The sequence below is a fragment of the Mugil cephalus genome, chromosome 20, assembly GCF_022458985.1.
Source record: "Mugil cephalus isolate CIBA_MC_2020 chromosome 20, CIBA_Mcephalus_1.1, whole genome shotgun sequence".
NCBI lineage: Eukaryota > Metazoa > Chordata > Actinopteri > Mugiliformes > Mugilidae > Mugil > Mugil cephalus.
In genome coordinates, this window is record NC_061789.1 from 17,589,087 (window position 1) to 17,606,880 (window position 17,794).

The 17,794-nt window shown below is 40.4% G+C and overlaps 1 protein-coding gene across 1 annotated transcript in view; it reads left to right on the forward strand.

Annotated features, from left to right (window-relative positions):
* plcl5 (phospholipase C like 5) overlaps positions 1-17,794 on the forward strand; it is a 63,323-nt gene that overhangs the window by 42,294 nt on the left and 3,235 nt on the right. Inside the window, exons 3-5 of the mRNA XM_047571192.1 lie at positions 6,844-7,047; positions 9,674-9,749; positions 15,878-15,987. Of these exons, the coding sequence (XP_047427148.1) occupies positions 6,844-7,047; positions 9,674-9,749; positions 15,878-15,987 (390 nt within the window). The remainder of the gene's footprint in view (positions 1-6,843; positions 7,048-9,673; positions 9,750-15,877; positions 15,988-17,794) is intronic.

Consider the following 17,794-nt stretch of genomic DNA (forward strand, 5'->3'; position numbering starts at 1 on the left):
CAGAATCAGTACCAAATACTATAATGGACAGTAAACAAAAGGAATATGAAAAGTAAAAACATTAACATGGTCAGTCCAAACTACAACAGAATGAGTACAAAACAGTAAAATTACTACTAAACCAGTAACATGAAAAGTTTACAATCTCAACTGAAAAGTGCAAGCAGTCAGATCATCAGTAAAACAATAACAATTCCTTAAACAGTAACATGAACAGTAAATAAAGGACAAGGAAAACATTAGCATGATTAGTAAAAGCAATAACACAATCAGTACAAAACAGTGAAATGAACAGTAAACCAGTAAAGTGAAAAGCAGACAGTGTCAAATGACAAGGGGAAACAATAACATGATCAGTAAAACAATAACAATTCATAAAAAAAGGAAATATGAACAGTAAATGAAGGAAAAGGAAACTTAACAAAAGTAATATGAAAAGGTAAGACAGTAACATGATCGGTAAAACAATAACAATTCGTAAAACAGTAACTTGACAATAAATAAAGGAAAACAGTAAAACAATATTAATTTGTAAAGCAGTAACATGAACAGTAAATAGAGGAAAAAGAAAACATTAGCATGATTAGTAAAAGCAATAACAGTAAAATTAACACTAAACCAGTAACATGAAGAGTTTACAATCTCGACTGAAAAGTGCAGTCACATGATCAGTAAAACAATAACAATTCCTAAAACAGTAACATGAACATTAAATAAAGGACAAGGAAAACATAAGCAGGATTAGTAAAAACAATAACACAATCAGTAAAAAATAGTGAAATGAACAGTAAACCAGTAACAAGAAAAGTTTACAATGTCAAGGGAAAACAATAACGTGATTAGTTAAACAATAAACATTCGTAAAACAGTAACATGAACAGTAAATGAAGGAAAAGGAAACTTAACAAACGTAACATGATAAGGTAAAACAATAACATGAACAGTAAATAGAGGACAAGGAAAAAAGGAAGGAAAACATCAGGATGACATTAGCATTAGCAAACATTTACATGATTAGTAAAAGCAATAACAGACTTAGTACAAAACAGTCACATGATCAGTAAAACAATAACAATTCCTAAAACAGTAACATGAACAGTAAATAGCGGACAAAGAAAAGATTGGCATGATTAGTAAAAACAATAACACAATCAGTACAAAACAGCGAAATGAACAGTAAACCAGTAAAGTGAAAAGCTGACAGTGTCAAATGACAAGGGGAAACAATAACATAATCAGTAAAACAATAACAATTCGTAAAAAAGGAAATATAAACAGTAAATAAAGGAAAAGGAAACTTAACAAAAATAATATGAAAAGGTAAAACAGTAACATGATCGGTAAAACAATAAAAATTTGTAAAACAGTAACTTGACAATAAATAAAGTAAAACGGTAAAACAATATTAATTTGTAAAGCAGTAACATGAACAGTAAATAGAGGAAAAAGAAAACATTAGCATGATTAGTAAAAGCAATAACAGTAAAATTAACACTAAACCAGTAACATGAAGAGTTTACAATCTCGACTGAAAAGTGCAGTCACATGATCAGTAAAACAATAACAATTCCTAAAACAGTAACATGAACGGTAAATAAAGGACAAGGAAAACATAAGCAGGACTAGTAAAAACAATAACACAATCAGTAAAAAACAGTGAAATGAACAGTAAACCAGTAACAACAAAAGTTTACAATGTCAAGGGAAAACAATAACGTGATTAGTAAAACAATAAAAATTCGTAAAACAGTAACATGAACAGTAAATGAAGGAAAAGGAAACTTAACAAAAGTAACATGATAAGGTAAAACAATAACATGAACAGTAAATAGAGGAATAGGAAAAAAGGAAGGAAAACATCAGGATGACATTAGCATTAGCAAACATTAACATGATGAGTAAAAGCAATAACAGACTTAGTACAAAACAGTCACATGATCAGTAAAACAGTAACAATTCCTAAAACAGTAACATGAACAGTAAATAGCGGACAAAGAAAAGATTAGCATGATTAGTAAAAACAATAACACAATCAGTACAAAACAGTGTAATGAACAGTAAACCAGTAACAAGAAAAGTTTCCAGTGTCAAGGGAAAACAATAACATGATCAGTAAAACAACAACAATTCGTAAATCATTAACATTAACAGTAAATAAAGGAAAAGGAAACGTAACAATAGTAACATGAAAAATCTAAATATTAGCATGGTCAGTCAAATCATTAACAGTAATATTAACAGTAAATAAAGGAAAAGGAAAATTAACAAAAATAACATGAAAAGTAAAAACATTAATGTGGTCAGTCAAAACAATAAAAGAATTAGTATGAAATTTATCATGAAAAGTAAAAACAATGACATGAAGAGTAACAATGAATAACATTAACATGATCCCTAAAAATACGAACTTTATCAGTAAAACAATAACATCAACTTTTAAAAACGGATTAAAAAATGTTATAAAATATGTTAACTGCCGTTTGAAACTGATGTTTTTGACATTGAACATTCAAATTTAAAATAAAACTACTGGACAAAATGAAGTTACTTTAACTTGATCGTGTTTCTTTTTTTCTTTTTCTTTTTTTTCGTCAAAACTATCCAAACATACTGCATTTTAACATACAGTACAATTCTTAAGTAAGCCGCATGAAACTGATCTGTATTCATGTTTTGTTGTGTCTTGATTCCTGATACGAATCGTCAAAGCAAAAACATCAGTTTTACTACTTACGAAGCACACTGTAAACAGGTGTCTTCCCACAAAGACAGACCCCCTTGCATTGAGGATTTGCTGAACATCTGAAGCTTAAGCATGTGAACAACCTTCCCAGACATGCTGTTTTCCCGTTGCTCTTTTCGTATCCCAAAGTCTACTCCTGACTACGCTTTGTCTTCGGCCTATGAAGACTCTGTGCACAGGCCTGTAGCGCACTTCCTGCAGATATCTCTAATGGCATGCGAGTTCTGCTGCTCCAGTTTCTGCTTTGCCTTGCCTTTGTCAGGTTGAGACCGGTGATTTTTTTGTCACTCTTCTCAGGTGTTTACTTGCCTTTTCCAGCTCCAGGTTCAGGTTTTTGCCACGTTTCTACTCATATATCCAAAATGAGCAAGTGTAAGTTTGTGTACTATCACTTAGTGGTCACTACCACAACATTCCGTTGACGTGGTTACTCTGTCGCATTCTAGAGTCTTTCAGAGATCAAAACCAAAAAAGAACTCAGAATCATTTGGAAGCCCCGCCCCAATTTATACTACTGCGTAGAGCTAGACAATGGCCTTGCGCACAGACCTTGCGTGAGACTTGTGTGAGACATTTATATCTGTGCGCTCATCAATCTGGCTTGCTCTGTAACAATGCCACACAAACGCTAGACGGTGCTGTGTCTTTGTTGCCAGTCGAGTTAATTTTTGTTTCTGCGACTGTAACACAGAAGCATAAATTCCGCATAGTCTTAGTTTTAGTAAACTTTATTATCCCTCTAGGCGGCAAATTTGTTGTGCAGCCCGCAGGAGAACAACACAAAAATACATATAGACAAAAACAGTACGCATTCAATCACGCAGTCCAACAGTAGACGTCGGGCACCAATTTCTTAGAGACAGGTTATCACAGAGAGTTATTAATGAGGCCAGTGGCAATTGGCATGAATTCATTTTTAAATCTGTTTGTCATAACCCTGGGTACCATGTACCGGTGACTAGACGGCAGAAGCCTTTATTGGGAGGCCAGCGGGTGAACGGGGTCAGACAGGACAATTTCTGTGTTTCTGGTAGCCCTGCCTCTGTACAAAACAAAGAGCTTGTCAAAGTTTGCCCCTGCAATTCTGCCGCACGTCCTCACTATATTACTGAGCCTATGCTTGTCTTTCACAGTGAGGGACTCAAACTAGCAGATAAAAGTAGAAGGTTCGTAAAACATTCAGTGAAAACAGAAGTGTCAGTGCATTCAGTTCAGTCATTCTGCAGTCATTCAGCAGAAGCAATGATAAATAATAAAATGTAGCAGAAAATCTCTGTCCCGTCAATGTCCCTATTTATCCTGTATATCCCTACCCAACAAACTTTATTCCTTTAAAAAAATACCAGTCAACCAACTTATGTTAAATAATTTATATGGAAATAGTCAAATGCATCCCAGATCAATTTATACTGTAGCTATGATTCAGCATTAAGAAATCAATGGGCCTATGTGAAAAATGTGCGTTGATGTGAATTCGCGTTGACCTGATCAAACGACATTGAGTGCCACCAAACCACATTTGGCTAAGGTTTGAAATGCTAATTTGTCTTTGTTGAAAATAAGGGATAAAAGCTGATGAAATAAATGAAAGAGTTGAGAGACATGCTAAAATGATGGTAGACAAATGTGTTTTAGACTAAAACCTAAGACCTTCCCCTTTTAAATGTAAAAATCAAAGATGGCCACGAATGCTTTGTAGAGACCAGCTGCTGCCTCGGATCTGGAGGCAGAGAAAAGACCCGTGGCCATCAAGCAGACCTGGAAGCTTTGGAAGCTGACTTCCCTGACTTTTGTCCTCAAAATGCATGTGTGCTTGCGTGAACAAATGGATAGATGTGTCACTGTAACTGTAAAGGGCTTTCAGTACCAATAGTTAGAAAAGTACTACATACAAACAAGGCCACTCACTTTACTCACTAAAACTAAATAAAAACCCTACTCAGCAGAGCCATGAAAACATTGCAGACACAGTTCAAAGCACTATTTCCTGTGTTTTTTGGCTCATTTTATCTTCAAACATGAATAATAAAGGAAAAGGAATAGTATTTGGTATTAAAAAGAAACAGATCAATTATTTCTGTCCGTGATCCTTACAAAGTGTTAAAGGAACTGGAGGAGTACTACCAGCCTGGAGTTTCTTTATATTTTCGGAAAAGTGTGATCGCCGTCATTGGCATGTTCACCATCACTTTGAGGTCTGGGCCAGAGAGAAGAAAGAGATAGAAGCAGAAAGAGAAACAGAGAGAGGGGGCAAACAGAAACAAAAGCAGCGCTGTAACCGGACACAGAGCTTGGGGAATGCTGGAAGAGGAGTAAGGTGGGGGAAGGGAGTAATTAAAAACACAAGCCTCTCATTGGGTTTGTAAATGACTTGGAAACAGTATGACTTTTATTGTGCAACAATTATCCAAAAACATTTATGCCTGTGGTCCTATACGCACATGCATGGAATTATACAAAACATAATGAATGCTAATAACTTCAGCTCCGACCACAGTGAGACATAAACACATGCACTCCCACATGCTCCTAGTTCACACAGGCACATAACCACACAGTGGGTTTTAATCCAGAGCCCCACAGCTGCCTTGCTTCCATGATTGTGCTCCTTTGTACTTGTGCTCAGTGGTTCAAGAGGTGCTAACTGTGTCTGAGTTCCAGCGTACACATGCTGCCTGTGTCCCATTATGTGTCTATAGGAAGGTCAGGCCTCACATTGACAGCACGTCCTCTTCGTTATGAGGGTTTTTCTGTCGGTAGGTCTGGAAGTCTGGCCCATGGAGAGAGGTTGATTCACACATTGCCGCATGCTCAGTGTGTGTACTGATTTCCTTAGACAATCACTGATTTGTTCTCTCCAAATAGTTGTTTTTTTTCTTGTTTCTGCCGCACATGTCTTATTCTCTCTCGTGCTCTCTTTACTGACTTCCGTTTCCTTGATGTCTCTCATTATCAGTCTCGCTTGTCTTTGCCGTTTCAACTCAGCATGCTTCAGCCCGCATTTGATTGCAGTTTGAAAATAATTAAGTTACTTAATTAAACTGATGCATTTAAAAAAAAAGAAAATTAAGACTGATTTAAAGTGTGTCTGTAATGTCTAAAATGCAGAATTCTGAGTGGACAGTAAATCAAACGCTAGATTTTGTGTTTTGTGTTGTTTTTTTGTTACCTGTCCAAGCATGCAATTTTATTAAAAACTGAAAACACTCTAGACTAAATATGTTTTTTCAAGATTTAATTGGAAAAGAGTGGAATCTGTTCGCCATGCTTGCAGATCTGCCCCTTGTCTCTGAAGACATTTCGTGGTTTTGATGCATACTATACAAGTGAAGCAGTGTGGGATGTAAGAGTCCAGCAGCAGAGAGCTAAACTGTTCAGCCCTCAGTGTCAGTTTACTGAACATCATATTTAAGCAAAAGATTTGTAGACTTGGGCAGAATAATCGTAAAAGAAGGGTGAAAGGAGAAAAGACAGAAAGAAAGAAAGAGATTGATGAGTGACTGAATATTTTTAGCACTTCCAGGCTGCGGTCAGAACTTGGGCTCCACATCCTCTGTCGAGTGAGCAGACTAACGTTATGGGAAATGGATAATTTTACTGTCACCGAGACCAAGGCACTCAGAGCTATCTCGTCTCATTTCTGGTCTGACGGGAGTATCAAAATTCCTCTCATTAAATCCCCTTACTCAAGGTCATCTGGAAAAGGGCGTTACAATATTTTCCATTCCATTAACACAACAATCACTTCATTTGCTAAGTGCAATTTCTCTACAGTAATGTGACTTTGTTCAATACATTAGATAGTGACTGTGATGGGATTTACTGGCTCAAACATACATACAAAGAAACATACATGTACAGTGATTCCACATATACAGGTTTAATGTGGAGTGGATTTCACAGTACAAGCCTTTAATAATGGTGTTTACCGGAGCACATCAAAGTTAGTGAACAGGAACGAGTTCTGTGTGCCTTACAGAAACCCACCAAGCTGGAGACACGCTACAAATACTCTGGATTCTTTACTGAGTTTTCTGTTAATAACATTTTTCAAGAAATTCACAACCCTATTTCTGTTTTGTGATGTTTCTTTTACTCAGAATGCCATGGTGTCCTTCAAGGAGCTCTGCGGCTTAACCCCTGCAGCCAACATGAAGCAGTGTATCCTGACGGTGTCTACCTGGCTGATGAATAGTGAGCGATCCCTGAGGGTAACGGTGGACCTCAGCGAGACCTACCCCACCATGGAAGCTCAGGGTCCTGTGCCTGAGCTGCTGCGCAAAGTGCTCAACGCCTACGACATGGTAAACGAGCAGCATGCACAGGAAAGGGCGTATGGCAGATGTGTCAGACACACCTATGTTAAACCTATGTTAATACTGCCGCCAAACCAATTATTTTATCAATAAATTTAGTCGCACACACATACATACATATGCAGTTGCAACTTACAATATGTTCATGCAAGGCAGTAGCACAGTTATTACAGTGTGCATCATTAAACTAAATATCTACTGCAGGTGAAGATAAAATGTCAAAGCACTCAAGCATTTAAGTGTGATAACAAAGCCTGCCCTGTGATGTTGTGATAAGCACTTCCTGCTTTGTGAAGATAGGTGCTACGCTTACAAAAATAAAACTTAAAAAGAACACAGCAGATGATAATCTCTCTCCCTCCCATCAACACCGTCGATAGCTGAACACTTGATACAAGCATTCTCAGGGCTTGCTGAGCTCTATAAGTCTTCCAAACATGGCTCAGACAACCTTCCATATCATATTATCCAGCTGCAGCGACACGTTATATAATTTCACATGTCCTTCTCCCAACCTTCCCCTTCTCTAACGAGAACAGTGCATTTTTCACCACTTGACATCGGCGCGGCCCAAAATGGAGTCGGAGGACTCCGTGTGTAATTAGTTGTCACCTGCTGTTTCTGCTCCCTTCCTCCTCGCCCTTATGAGGCACGGTGGGAGCCGATGAAGTGGGTCACTGGTGAGGAAGAGGCTGCAGCATCCGTGCTGCTCAGGTCAGCAGAGCTCCTGCCGCAGACGCGCAGGGAAGTTCACAGACATCAGGAGTGACACAGCGGCACGGCTCCACAAAGAGTCGGCTTTAGCTTTTATGAGGCTTCGCAGCAGGCAGCGGGCTCAGCGCTGTCAGAGCGACTCTCACGCTCCAGTCCACAAAAGGAGTTTTCTGGGGACAAACTGGAAAAACAGGCCCCAGAATCTCCGTTTTTATAGGTTTTATAGAAGTTGCATTCTCAAACACATTCAGTCTACCTACACTTTGAGAACAAGAAACGCTATATTTTTGTTGATCAAAATAAGTACAATGGCGTGGGTGTTTTGGAGGCCATTTATAGAGGCTGTCACAAAAATTACAAGCACGCAAGTAAATATCAACTAGAATGTTATTCTCATTAAATCATCTTGCAAGGCCTTGTGATGGCAATTCATTTCCCCCGGTCTTTTTCCTGGTTAATACAAGCTCCTGGAAATTTTGTTATGCAATAGGTCTGAGCAAGTGGTAAAAACTAAGGAGTTTATAATGTTGTATGTCTATTAACCTGATGCCTGTGCCTTTGCGGCTAAGAGTTTGTGTTTGCCTTCCTAAAACTGGCCTGTTGCCCGACTGCCTGGTCAAAAACAGAGGACCCAGTGTGTGTGTGTGTGTGTGTGTGTGTCTCTACGGTGACTGCTTGGGAGCATAGCTGCCAACACCAGACCATTTACTGTACAATATTAGTGTGCAGTCCATGTCCTCAGTCACGTCCATGTGAGCTGCAGCCATACACCGTCAGAACTCTAAGCCGAGCGAAACTTTACAGTATTTAAGCCACACATATCTTTGTTGCGTGCAAGATTTATTTATTTTTTTGTGATTTGAAATATGTACCGTCTTTCTTACTCGCACTTTTGCTCTCGCTCTTCACCAACATTTTTGTTAAATTTGAGTTACTCCAATAAATAATGGCTAAAATGTCCTCCCGGAGGGATTGTCTAAAATCAGTCCGCTCTGCAAAACCAGTTCTCACAGGAAGAACAAAACAAGAGAAGACATGCACGTACAGTATGAGAGCTCGCTTCCTGTCTCCCACAGGGGTGTGAAACTTCATTAGCCTCTTTCTCGGTTCTGGCGCAGCTGCCCCTCATCAGCACCATGGGATGACGTTTAATACTCAAACCACATAGAGTTTGTTGATCTAATGCAAGATCAGATGTGGAGTTAAATCACTGCCAAACTTGTTTTCTTTGTGGTGCGATTATACATTTCAATGCACGTATTCGCATTCTGAAGTCAGCTACATACTCCATGTTCTAGTGCCGTATATATATTCAAACAGATTGAACAAAAACTATATTTACATCAGATTGCACAGTACAGGTCAAGAACATTTAAATAAACAGATCAGGCTGTGTTCACTATATATTATTCTACTTACATAAGTGATTTTAAGGGCAGAGTATACTGTATACCAATGCTAGTACGATAGATACTGTAAGCCGGGTTGCAGCCCAGTCCAATATGATCATAATGATGTAATAAATCTTTTAAGACTCATTTGTTTTTCTGCAAGTTTCCAAAGTAAAACTGTTTAATACTAAACAGACTGCTTACAGTTTTTATGTGTTGCTCACATGCCCATTTATTTGGAAAGAGTCTGCCTCCTCTGATCATAATCTTACCCCGATTAATATAATCAGATGAAGACGTTTACATGACAGCTATTTTGTAATTGTGTCATGGCCCTTAAGAGCTCAGCAGCCAAGAGTTCAGTCCAAATGTGGCTACAAGTATATGAAGTATTTTCCTCTTGGTCCCTGTCTCTGTTTTGTTTGGCTGGGCCTCCGTTGAAAGCTTTCAAGTAGACTCCAGTAGGACATTGTACTGGAAATGAACTTCATGTGCCCTTTGTCTTCTAGATGATCCAAACCAGCAAAACCCTGATCGAGTCAGCTGATGTGGTCTACTCCAAGCTCACACAAGCACAGCGAGCAGGTATGTGGCATTATAAGATAAACAAGTCCTCCGCAGCAGCATCTTTGTCCAACTTTTTAATCAAAGTCCCTGTCTTACTGGAATTTTCCTTCTTCATCTGTTTGTGCGATGTGCAAAACTGCATCTGCTGGCTTTTAAACATATTGATTGTCATGTTCTCCTGCCTATCAGATACATTTAGTGTGTCTACTCCCACTCCATCTCCATCAACATCAACGAGCAGTGGCTGCTGTTGATAGAACGGGCCGTCATCAGTGAGTCAGCACTGAATAGTTATCATGTCAGTGGGCAGGTGAAAACAATCAGCCAGCTACACAGACAAAGGGTTGCAGGAAAAAAGAGGACGCAGCATAAATATCCTTTGAGAGGAGGAGAGAAATTAAAAGGTTTAGAGTGTGGAGGGGGAGGGATGGCATAATAGAGAAAAAAAGGATTTAAAGAAGCATTTTGTTAATAAGGGTACTCGATGTAAGAGTTGCAGCCATTTAGAAAAGAGGAGAAAATTGATCATAATATGATCGTTAGGAGGGAAGTGGTTTCGAATCAAGAAATCCCCTGGCTTGTCTTCTCAAACTCTTTTACATTCGACAGTAATTCCTCCTCATTTGCCTCTGCTGTAGAGCTGCGCAGATAGAGCTCATCGTTTGAATACTGATATCTCTATTCCGCGTGTTTACACCTCCTGTTCTAGTGCTGTAAGCTACCCGATATAATATAATAGCTCGTGCAAACAAGGGAATTGCATTGGATGCATTGTTGTGTGCTTAGTGTATGATAACTGGGGCTCACTCACTGACACATGCAAACTCAGTATCCTGAGGCCAATAAGCCAATTTAAGTCTGCTGTGCTCAGCTTTTGACTGTGTGATACAGAGGCAGGCATATGCTTCGCTCCCTCCACCACAGCAAGCCAAGCTGATACTGGTGCTGTGCATTCACCACAGTAGGCTGTAGGCTGGGCACTGGGGTTTCAATCCCAGCGCTGTTCCCCCGGCCCCAAGGTTCCCCAGCTCAGAGCTGGAAGCATCTTCAAAGGCGATGACTACAGAGTTAAGCAGAGCTTAAACCCACTCAGCCACACACACAGCAGTGCCAGTGGCTGGATACTGAGGGATGATGCTTAGCTTACTGCTGCTGTCTGGTGAAAAACTTGCATGTGCTACAGCAGAAAATCAACCTTGTTTTATATGTCACTTGTCTGAATTATCTAATTAAACTTGAGAGGGCTTTAAAATTCCAAGAGTTGAGCCCTTTTGCTAAGGAGCGTGCAGTGTACTATTTCAGTCCAACTGAGGTGAAAACGTGGAAGTTCAAATATTTGGAGTTACAAGGCTTTCATATAAGTGACCCTGAGGCAGAGGGTTGGAGCGATATCCTGAGGGGCCTCAGCTGCATGCCAAACATAGCACTTTGCCTATCGCCCACTCTCACTCCCCTGCACCCAGCACTGAGACACACACACACACTCTGAAACCATTGCCATTCTCAAATGCACATCGCTTCCATGTCTATCTGTCCGTGCTGCTAGACATTAGCAGCTTTGATAGCAATTAGTGAGGCCGCAAAAAAAAAATGCGCAGAAAAAGATGAGTGAACAAATGGCCGCCTTTCCTCAGACATCACGTCACGTTCCAGCAGGCTGCCAGGGAAACAGATACCCCAACACTGTTAACCAAAATCCAGTTACTTAGCCTTTTATGTGTGGACGGAGCTATGTAATATAAACTACCGTGCTAAATCAAAATTGGGAAAAGGCAATTCTGAACTTGAAATGAAAATTGACCTTGTTGGCCTAAAGGAATATAAGGGCTGAAGTAAGATTAACACAGAATACACAACGGGGTGAGCAGCATTTCATAAAATACAGCACATTCAGACATACAATATACAGATGCGCCTAGTCATTGTTTCCTCAAAACTGCTGTAACAGTATGTTTTTCAGCAACACATGCAAACATACTGAGGCAAGTATAAAATGTATTGTATTATATTTTCTGAATATACAGATTCTATCTGTGCTTGATATGCTTGAATAGCAATTAAGATTGTTTCAAGAAAGGAGATATGCTTGGTGGGGAAATAATGATGCTTGATTCGACTTCCATGAGTCAAGATTATCAGCGATAATAGTAAACTAATCACTTACTAATATTACTGAATACAATAATGTCCAGCCTCTCCAGTCTGTGCGCTCTTTGTCCTCTTCATCTGCTTCCTGTCTCACTGGGTCTGCTTTAGCTCACATACAGCACGTGCAGAGTTCTTTCGCAATAGTCTGCACTTCTAGCCGGAGCTCTGAATGTATGATTCCAAGTACAAATAGTAAATTAAGCACAGCTATATTATTATATCAAAATTAAGTGGCTTAATTGTCTTTTGTCAGTTTTAAAAAATGTGCAGGTGCCAGAACACTTTTCACCTTTGTAAAATTAATCGTACAATGTTCTTGAACTTAACCTTAAAAATACTCAGCGTGTGACAAATAAAAAGCCGGAGAAACTTCATTTCGGAGCCGGTGAAATGTTACACACTCCCGCCCGTCTCCCTGTCACATTCTAACACACCCTCGCTTTGTCGTTGATGCCTTGTTTAGCCCGTGTCACGGTTCGCCATGATCGTTTCTTATGAAGCGGAGAGCCAAAAAGCCACAGAGGACATTGCATTAAACTCCCTCGGTGAGACGCGGCATCTTTCTGACGGCTGGGAAGATTGACAAGCGCTGAATGCACCCTTCAGAAAGCATCTAATGAACCATATGATTTCGTACAGACTAACGATGACAAAAGCATCCGCCTGTACGCAGAGAGAAACCCGAGAGAGCCGCACAAAGAGCGAGATGGTGAATTTGCATGGAATTGAGGGTTTTGTCACTATGATCGATCTGGAAGCCAAAGGTATAATTTTGGGGTAATGGCTGTGTGAGACGCAGAAAAAAGGTGCTATTAGAGCGCAGGCCGTCAGCATGAGAGAGATTTAATGTGGGATGGGATATGGCGCGTGTGTGCTTTATCTAAGCTTGGTTTAAGGCCTGTGATTCGACCTGACACTTTCACCAGCAGTTAAAAGTGTGCTCTGCTCATCAGCTAAATGCTGTTGTGACAAAGCCGTAATCATAATCAGCGGTGGCTGTGATCTACAACGAGAGGCCCCGAACTAACCTTAAACCTCCTAACGACGTGAAACGATTGGCGCTTCAGCGGATTTCGTCGCTCATGCGGCATACAAGCAGCGATGCAGGGCGATTTTTGGTTGCCATGGTTCTGACTCGACAACCTCTCCTCCCCGTCCTGCGTTCAGTTTATGCCCAGACATTATTTTGCTAATCAGTTTAATTTGGGCAGTGAAGCTGACGTGTTGATGAGGATGGAGAGGTGCTGGATGATTCCCCCAGGGCATCATTGATGGCTCGTCATCACACACACCGCTAATGGGGAACCGGGAAAACAGCTGGGATGTACACTCCGGGACTTCCAGATGCGACCACTCTGTTTTCGTGCACACTGTGTACGCCGGTTTATCTGTCTGCACGCATATCTAATCTTTGTGTGGGAGAGTCGAACTCCCACTCCTTCTCTTAACTAGCCTCTATTTTACAGCGTAAGCTTCCAAATGGAGTGTCTTACGTAAGGAGTTATTTAAGCGGTTTTTCTCAAAAGAAAATGAACATGTTGTAGTTTCTGCTCATTTAGATGTGCATATGTCAGAGACAGCACTCAGTGTACAGTTTATGTCTTGTTACTGTGTTGATCATCATCTTACTCCTATCAGCTGGAATGAGGCAGTGTGGTTGAATGACTCACCATGTGACTGTACTCACTCTTTTCCAAAAAAGGAGACTGTACACGGTGATCTGAAGACATACAGTAAATAGCATTGAACACTAGAATGTTTTGTACAGGTAGCTTTACAGAAAGAGTCCTTTGAGTTGGAGATGCTTCAGGAATGAAGGCCTGCTGAGGGGTGTTGAGGTGTTTGACTATAGTCTGGGATTCTGCCATGATAAAGCAGACCCAGAACCAAGTGAAATCTCACTGGGTCTTTAAATGTGTCTTAACAATCATAACAATTCCAGTCTTCTGAGGTCTCTTTCCATGCAAAGACTCACGTTGACCAACCTCTCTTGTTTCGTAGAAACTTGACACTATATGAGTTGTATAACCTTGAAAATAAAAGGGTTAAAGAAATATCCCTCCCTGATCTTCATCGGCTTTGTACAGTCATTGTTTCTCCAGCTGATCAGCAGCTGCAAAATCCCATTCTCTGTTTGCCCTGATAATATTCTGCTGGTGCTTTGCAGAGTCTATGAATTGAGGTGAATTCACCACACAACGGCCTGAGTGTTATGCATCTCCCACTCACTGCCTTTACCATCTTTGTTTTTTTTGTTTTTTTCATTTCGTTTCCTCAGATCCTGTTTGGAGATTCTGTTTGATTTTATTATTTACTAGCTTTCCCTCTCTCCGCCTGAAGCCTGCTGCTCGTCCTTTGTTTCTGTGTGTGCGTGTGTGTATGTGGAGCATAGGGGGGCTGATGCAGTCCTCATTACAAAGGCAAAAAACTCCCTTCTCGTTGCAGAGACTGTAGGCTTGACTGCGGTGTGTGTTTGTCTCTACGTTTGTGAGGCTATTCAGAAGAGATTTGTCATCTCCCAAGTCCTCCTATCTCAGCTCCCCTCTCTCTTTCTCTTTCTCCCGCTTTCTGTTTCCACTACAGAAGCAAAACGTATGACCCCGTGACCCTGTTCAGAGTGCGCCATGGGGGTCATATTTTGTTTACTAGCTCACATTTCGCACAGTTTAAGCGGCAGTAAGGAACTGTGACTGTCAGGGTAAGGAAAAGCTTAATAATTGTGAAATTAAATCCTTGAAGAGACTGCATTGCGATCAGAAGCCTTGGGCTAATTTAATCTGGTGTTTATCAACCTGCCAGCCTCACTCCTCATGACCTGTGATTGCAAACTTCCTTGACTCATAAGGATCAGCCCATTAAATACAACAGATTACAAGATCAAATCAGTCTTGATCCACGTTATGCAACTTTGAGGCACAGATATTCTTCAGTAGTTTTACATATCCTGGATTGGAAAACTAAGGAGCAACTGAGATCCTGTGTCTTTTTAAAACTTTTTAAGGTAAAAGTTTATTTTTTCAGTTTTTTACTTTTTGCTTGATGTCTGAAGGTGTGCTCCAGGTGCTACTGGAAAGATGTTCTCAGTATTCTTTCTATTTCCTTACCTTATGAAATGTAATATGTAATATCATATGAAGTTTTTTTCTTCTCGTGTCTGTACACACGTGTTGGTATGTCAAGGATGCACATTAAGAACAACAATATACAGCCTTATATAGCGTGTAGTGGTAGATAATGCACTACATTACCAAACATAGAGATGATGGCATACTTTTACAGCACAAGTGGGGTGCTGAATATTAATCCAACCAATTCAGTGTTTCCAATATTTTAATGCTCTACTAAGTGCATATTGTCTTTACTTTTGAAAATCTTAATTAAGATGGAGTCCGGGGACAATTTAAAAAAAAAAAAAAAAAAGTAAGTCCACCGCTGGGGTGATGTATGTTTCCCTCCTGACAGCCGTTGTGGTGCAGTATGTGCGTACTAGGTACTGGGAAGAGCTGTGGGCTGAGGAATGAGTGAATTGAGATGATGGCCTTTTGTGTATTTTAGTGTCCTATGTTTCATCAGTATCTTTGCTGCAAATCAGAGATGGAGTGAAATAAGGTCAGGGCCAGACTGAAAAGCAGGCTGAGACTTATAGGTTTAGGAGGAGTTTGTTTTTAAGCCTAGGAGATTAGTAATGGTCTGATTACTAATAAGAGGGTAATTAGAGGTTAGCCTGCATTGTGCTACCTCATTTTTTCCCAATGTGTTGCCTTGTTTAAATGTGCTGGTATTGTTATGATGCAGATGTTGTTTGGCACACTTGGTGTGACAGAGAAACAACAATAACAATTTTTCGCTATTTTATTAGTAACTGTTATACTGTAATTACTACCCTGAGGATGAAACAAGAGAGTATTATATTGCAGTATTTGTGTGCTACAATGTTTGCACTGTCGTTCTGTTTTGGTCTTTAATGTGTATAATTCACATGTCATGTCTGCGTCCAGGTCTGGACTTCCATGAGGACCTTCATCGCATCGGAGCAAAGGAGGGTTTGAAAGGCCGCAAACTTCAGAAGGCCATGGAGAGCTACGCCTGGAACATTACCGTGCTAAAGGTTAGAGAACCTTCAACACAGCAATGACCCTCTTCATTCCACTGCATCTGCATTTGCATAAAGTATAGCTAATAACTCTGATCGATGCGTGATTACTTGGAGGAATATAACCAGCAGGATAAGCAGTCCCAGACCCTGCTGCAGAGATTAAGCCGCATGATGTCTTAAGAAAGCTCATTGGGCTAATTGTATTTCCCTCCTCTCTAATCCCTAAATCTCTCAATTAATTAGCGTTGATTTCAAGTACAGTTTTATTTATTTGCGAATGTGCCTTGACAGGACATGATAGGATTGTTCACACTGGCTTGTAGACACACATGCTGCTCTATTATTCCTTCTGGACACATCTAGGAGAGGATGCCAAGTTGAGTTCTTTATATTACGTGTGTGTCCTAGGTTCAGTCTGTGGGGGTGCTCTGGAAATACACTCTCATGTTGTATTTGCATCATTACTACAGGACCTCCAAGCTTGTCTTTGACAGGCATTTATTCTTGCTTGTTTTTTTTTAAACAACATTAACCGTATGAATACTGGTAGTTTTTTTTTTTTTTTAGCCCTGAGTAGAGTTTGCAGGTGTTCACCCCGCATACAGCTGCCTTCACAAATGAGCTGTTGTTAAGTGTTTAATTTTTTTTTTTTTTTTTGTGAGTGTATGTGTGGTGCATATTGACTCAGATGAAGATGAGGCATCATAACATTTTGAAAAGTGATACACCTCGCTCTATTTTTGTCAGTGATAAACAGGAATAAACGAGCAATCAACCAAATCAGAATATGTTCACAATTAAGCAGCTGTTCTCGTGAAACATGTGTTCTCTTGCACCACTCTAGTGCAAGTTGTGCAATGGCCACAATTAAGCTGCAGCGGACACCCAAACCTACTCCTGCCTCAACCCTGCTACCTCTACACCGTCTCAAAAAACACACACTTCCCTCTTTTGTCCTCTCCTCGTCCTCCAGTTTTTCCCGACGAGCCGCCCTCTCAACATACAGCATAGCCACTGTGGTATGCGCAAAACTCCGCCTCTTCCTTCTCTCATTCATCAGTTGTGATCAGTTGCGCCTCACACTGAACATTTGGTGAGAGGCTGTTGCCTGTTTGCCCAGACTGGCAGCCATGCCCAGTTATTTCACCTGTCAGCCTCTCAGCAGGCCGGGAGGCACTCGCTTGTGTTCAGGCAGGGACATAGAGGCGGGGAGCTTAGGGGAAAATAGTGGAACAGTAATGTCCTTTCTCTGTCTCCCACTCTCCGTCTCCCAAACTCCCTCTCCACTCTTACTTTGACAGTCAGATCAGAGCTGTCACGGTGGATGAGGGTATTTGCCCATTTCTGTCACTCACTGTACCTATCTGTCATAAGAACAGCAAAATCAAAGAGATAGAACGAGGGGATCTGAAGCAAATGTCAAGCACTGAGCAGCTCGTTTTAGGAGGGCACCAGGCTCTTTGGTGCAGATTTTGGCCCCACGTTACAGTTGTGACCCTTATTTTTTGGTCAAACCAAACCAAAACCTTGCATCAAATTTGAACAGCTAGTGCAGCTTCAGTCCAGGAACAGCACAAAAATAGATGTGTTTGTATAGTTAGGGACTCAAGGAGGAACCCACTGAATTCCTAAATGATAGATGCAATGAAGATAAATTGCTCACAGTCTTGTTCATTTTCTGCAGTCACAAACGACTACCTGTCAACAACCGCTAAAGCAATGCACAGCAAAGGCATGTTATTGACTACTCTGTTTCTTTCAAAGGAATTGGCCAATTCTGCCAAACAAGAAGCAAACGCTCAACTAGAATTTAATGAGT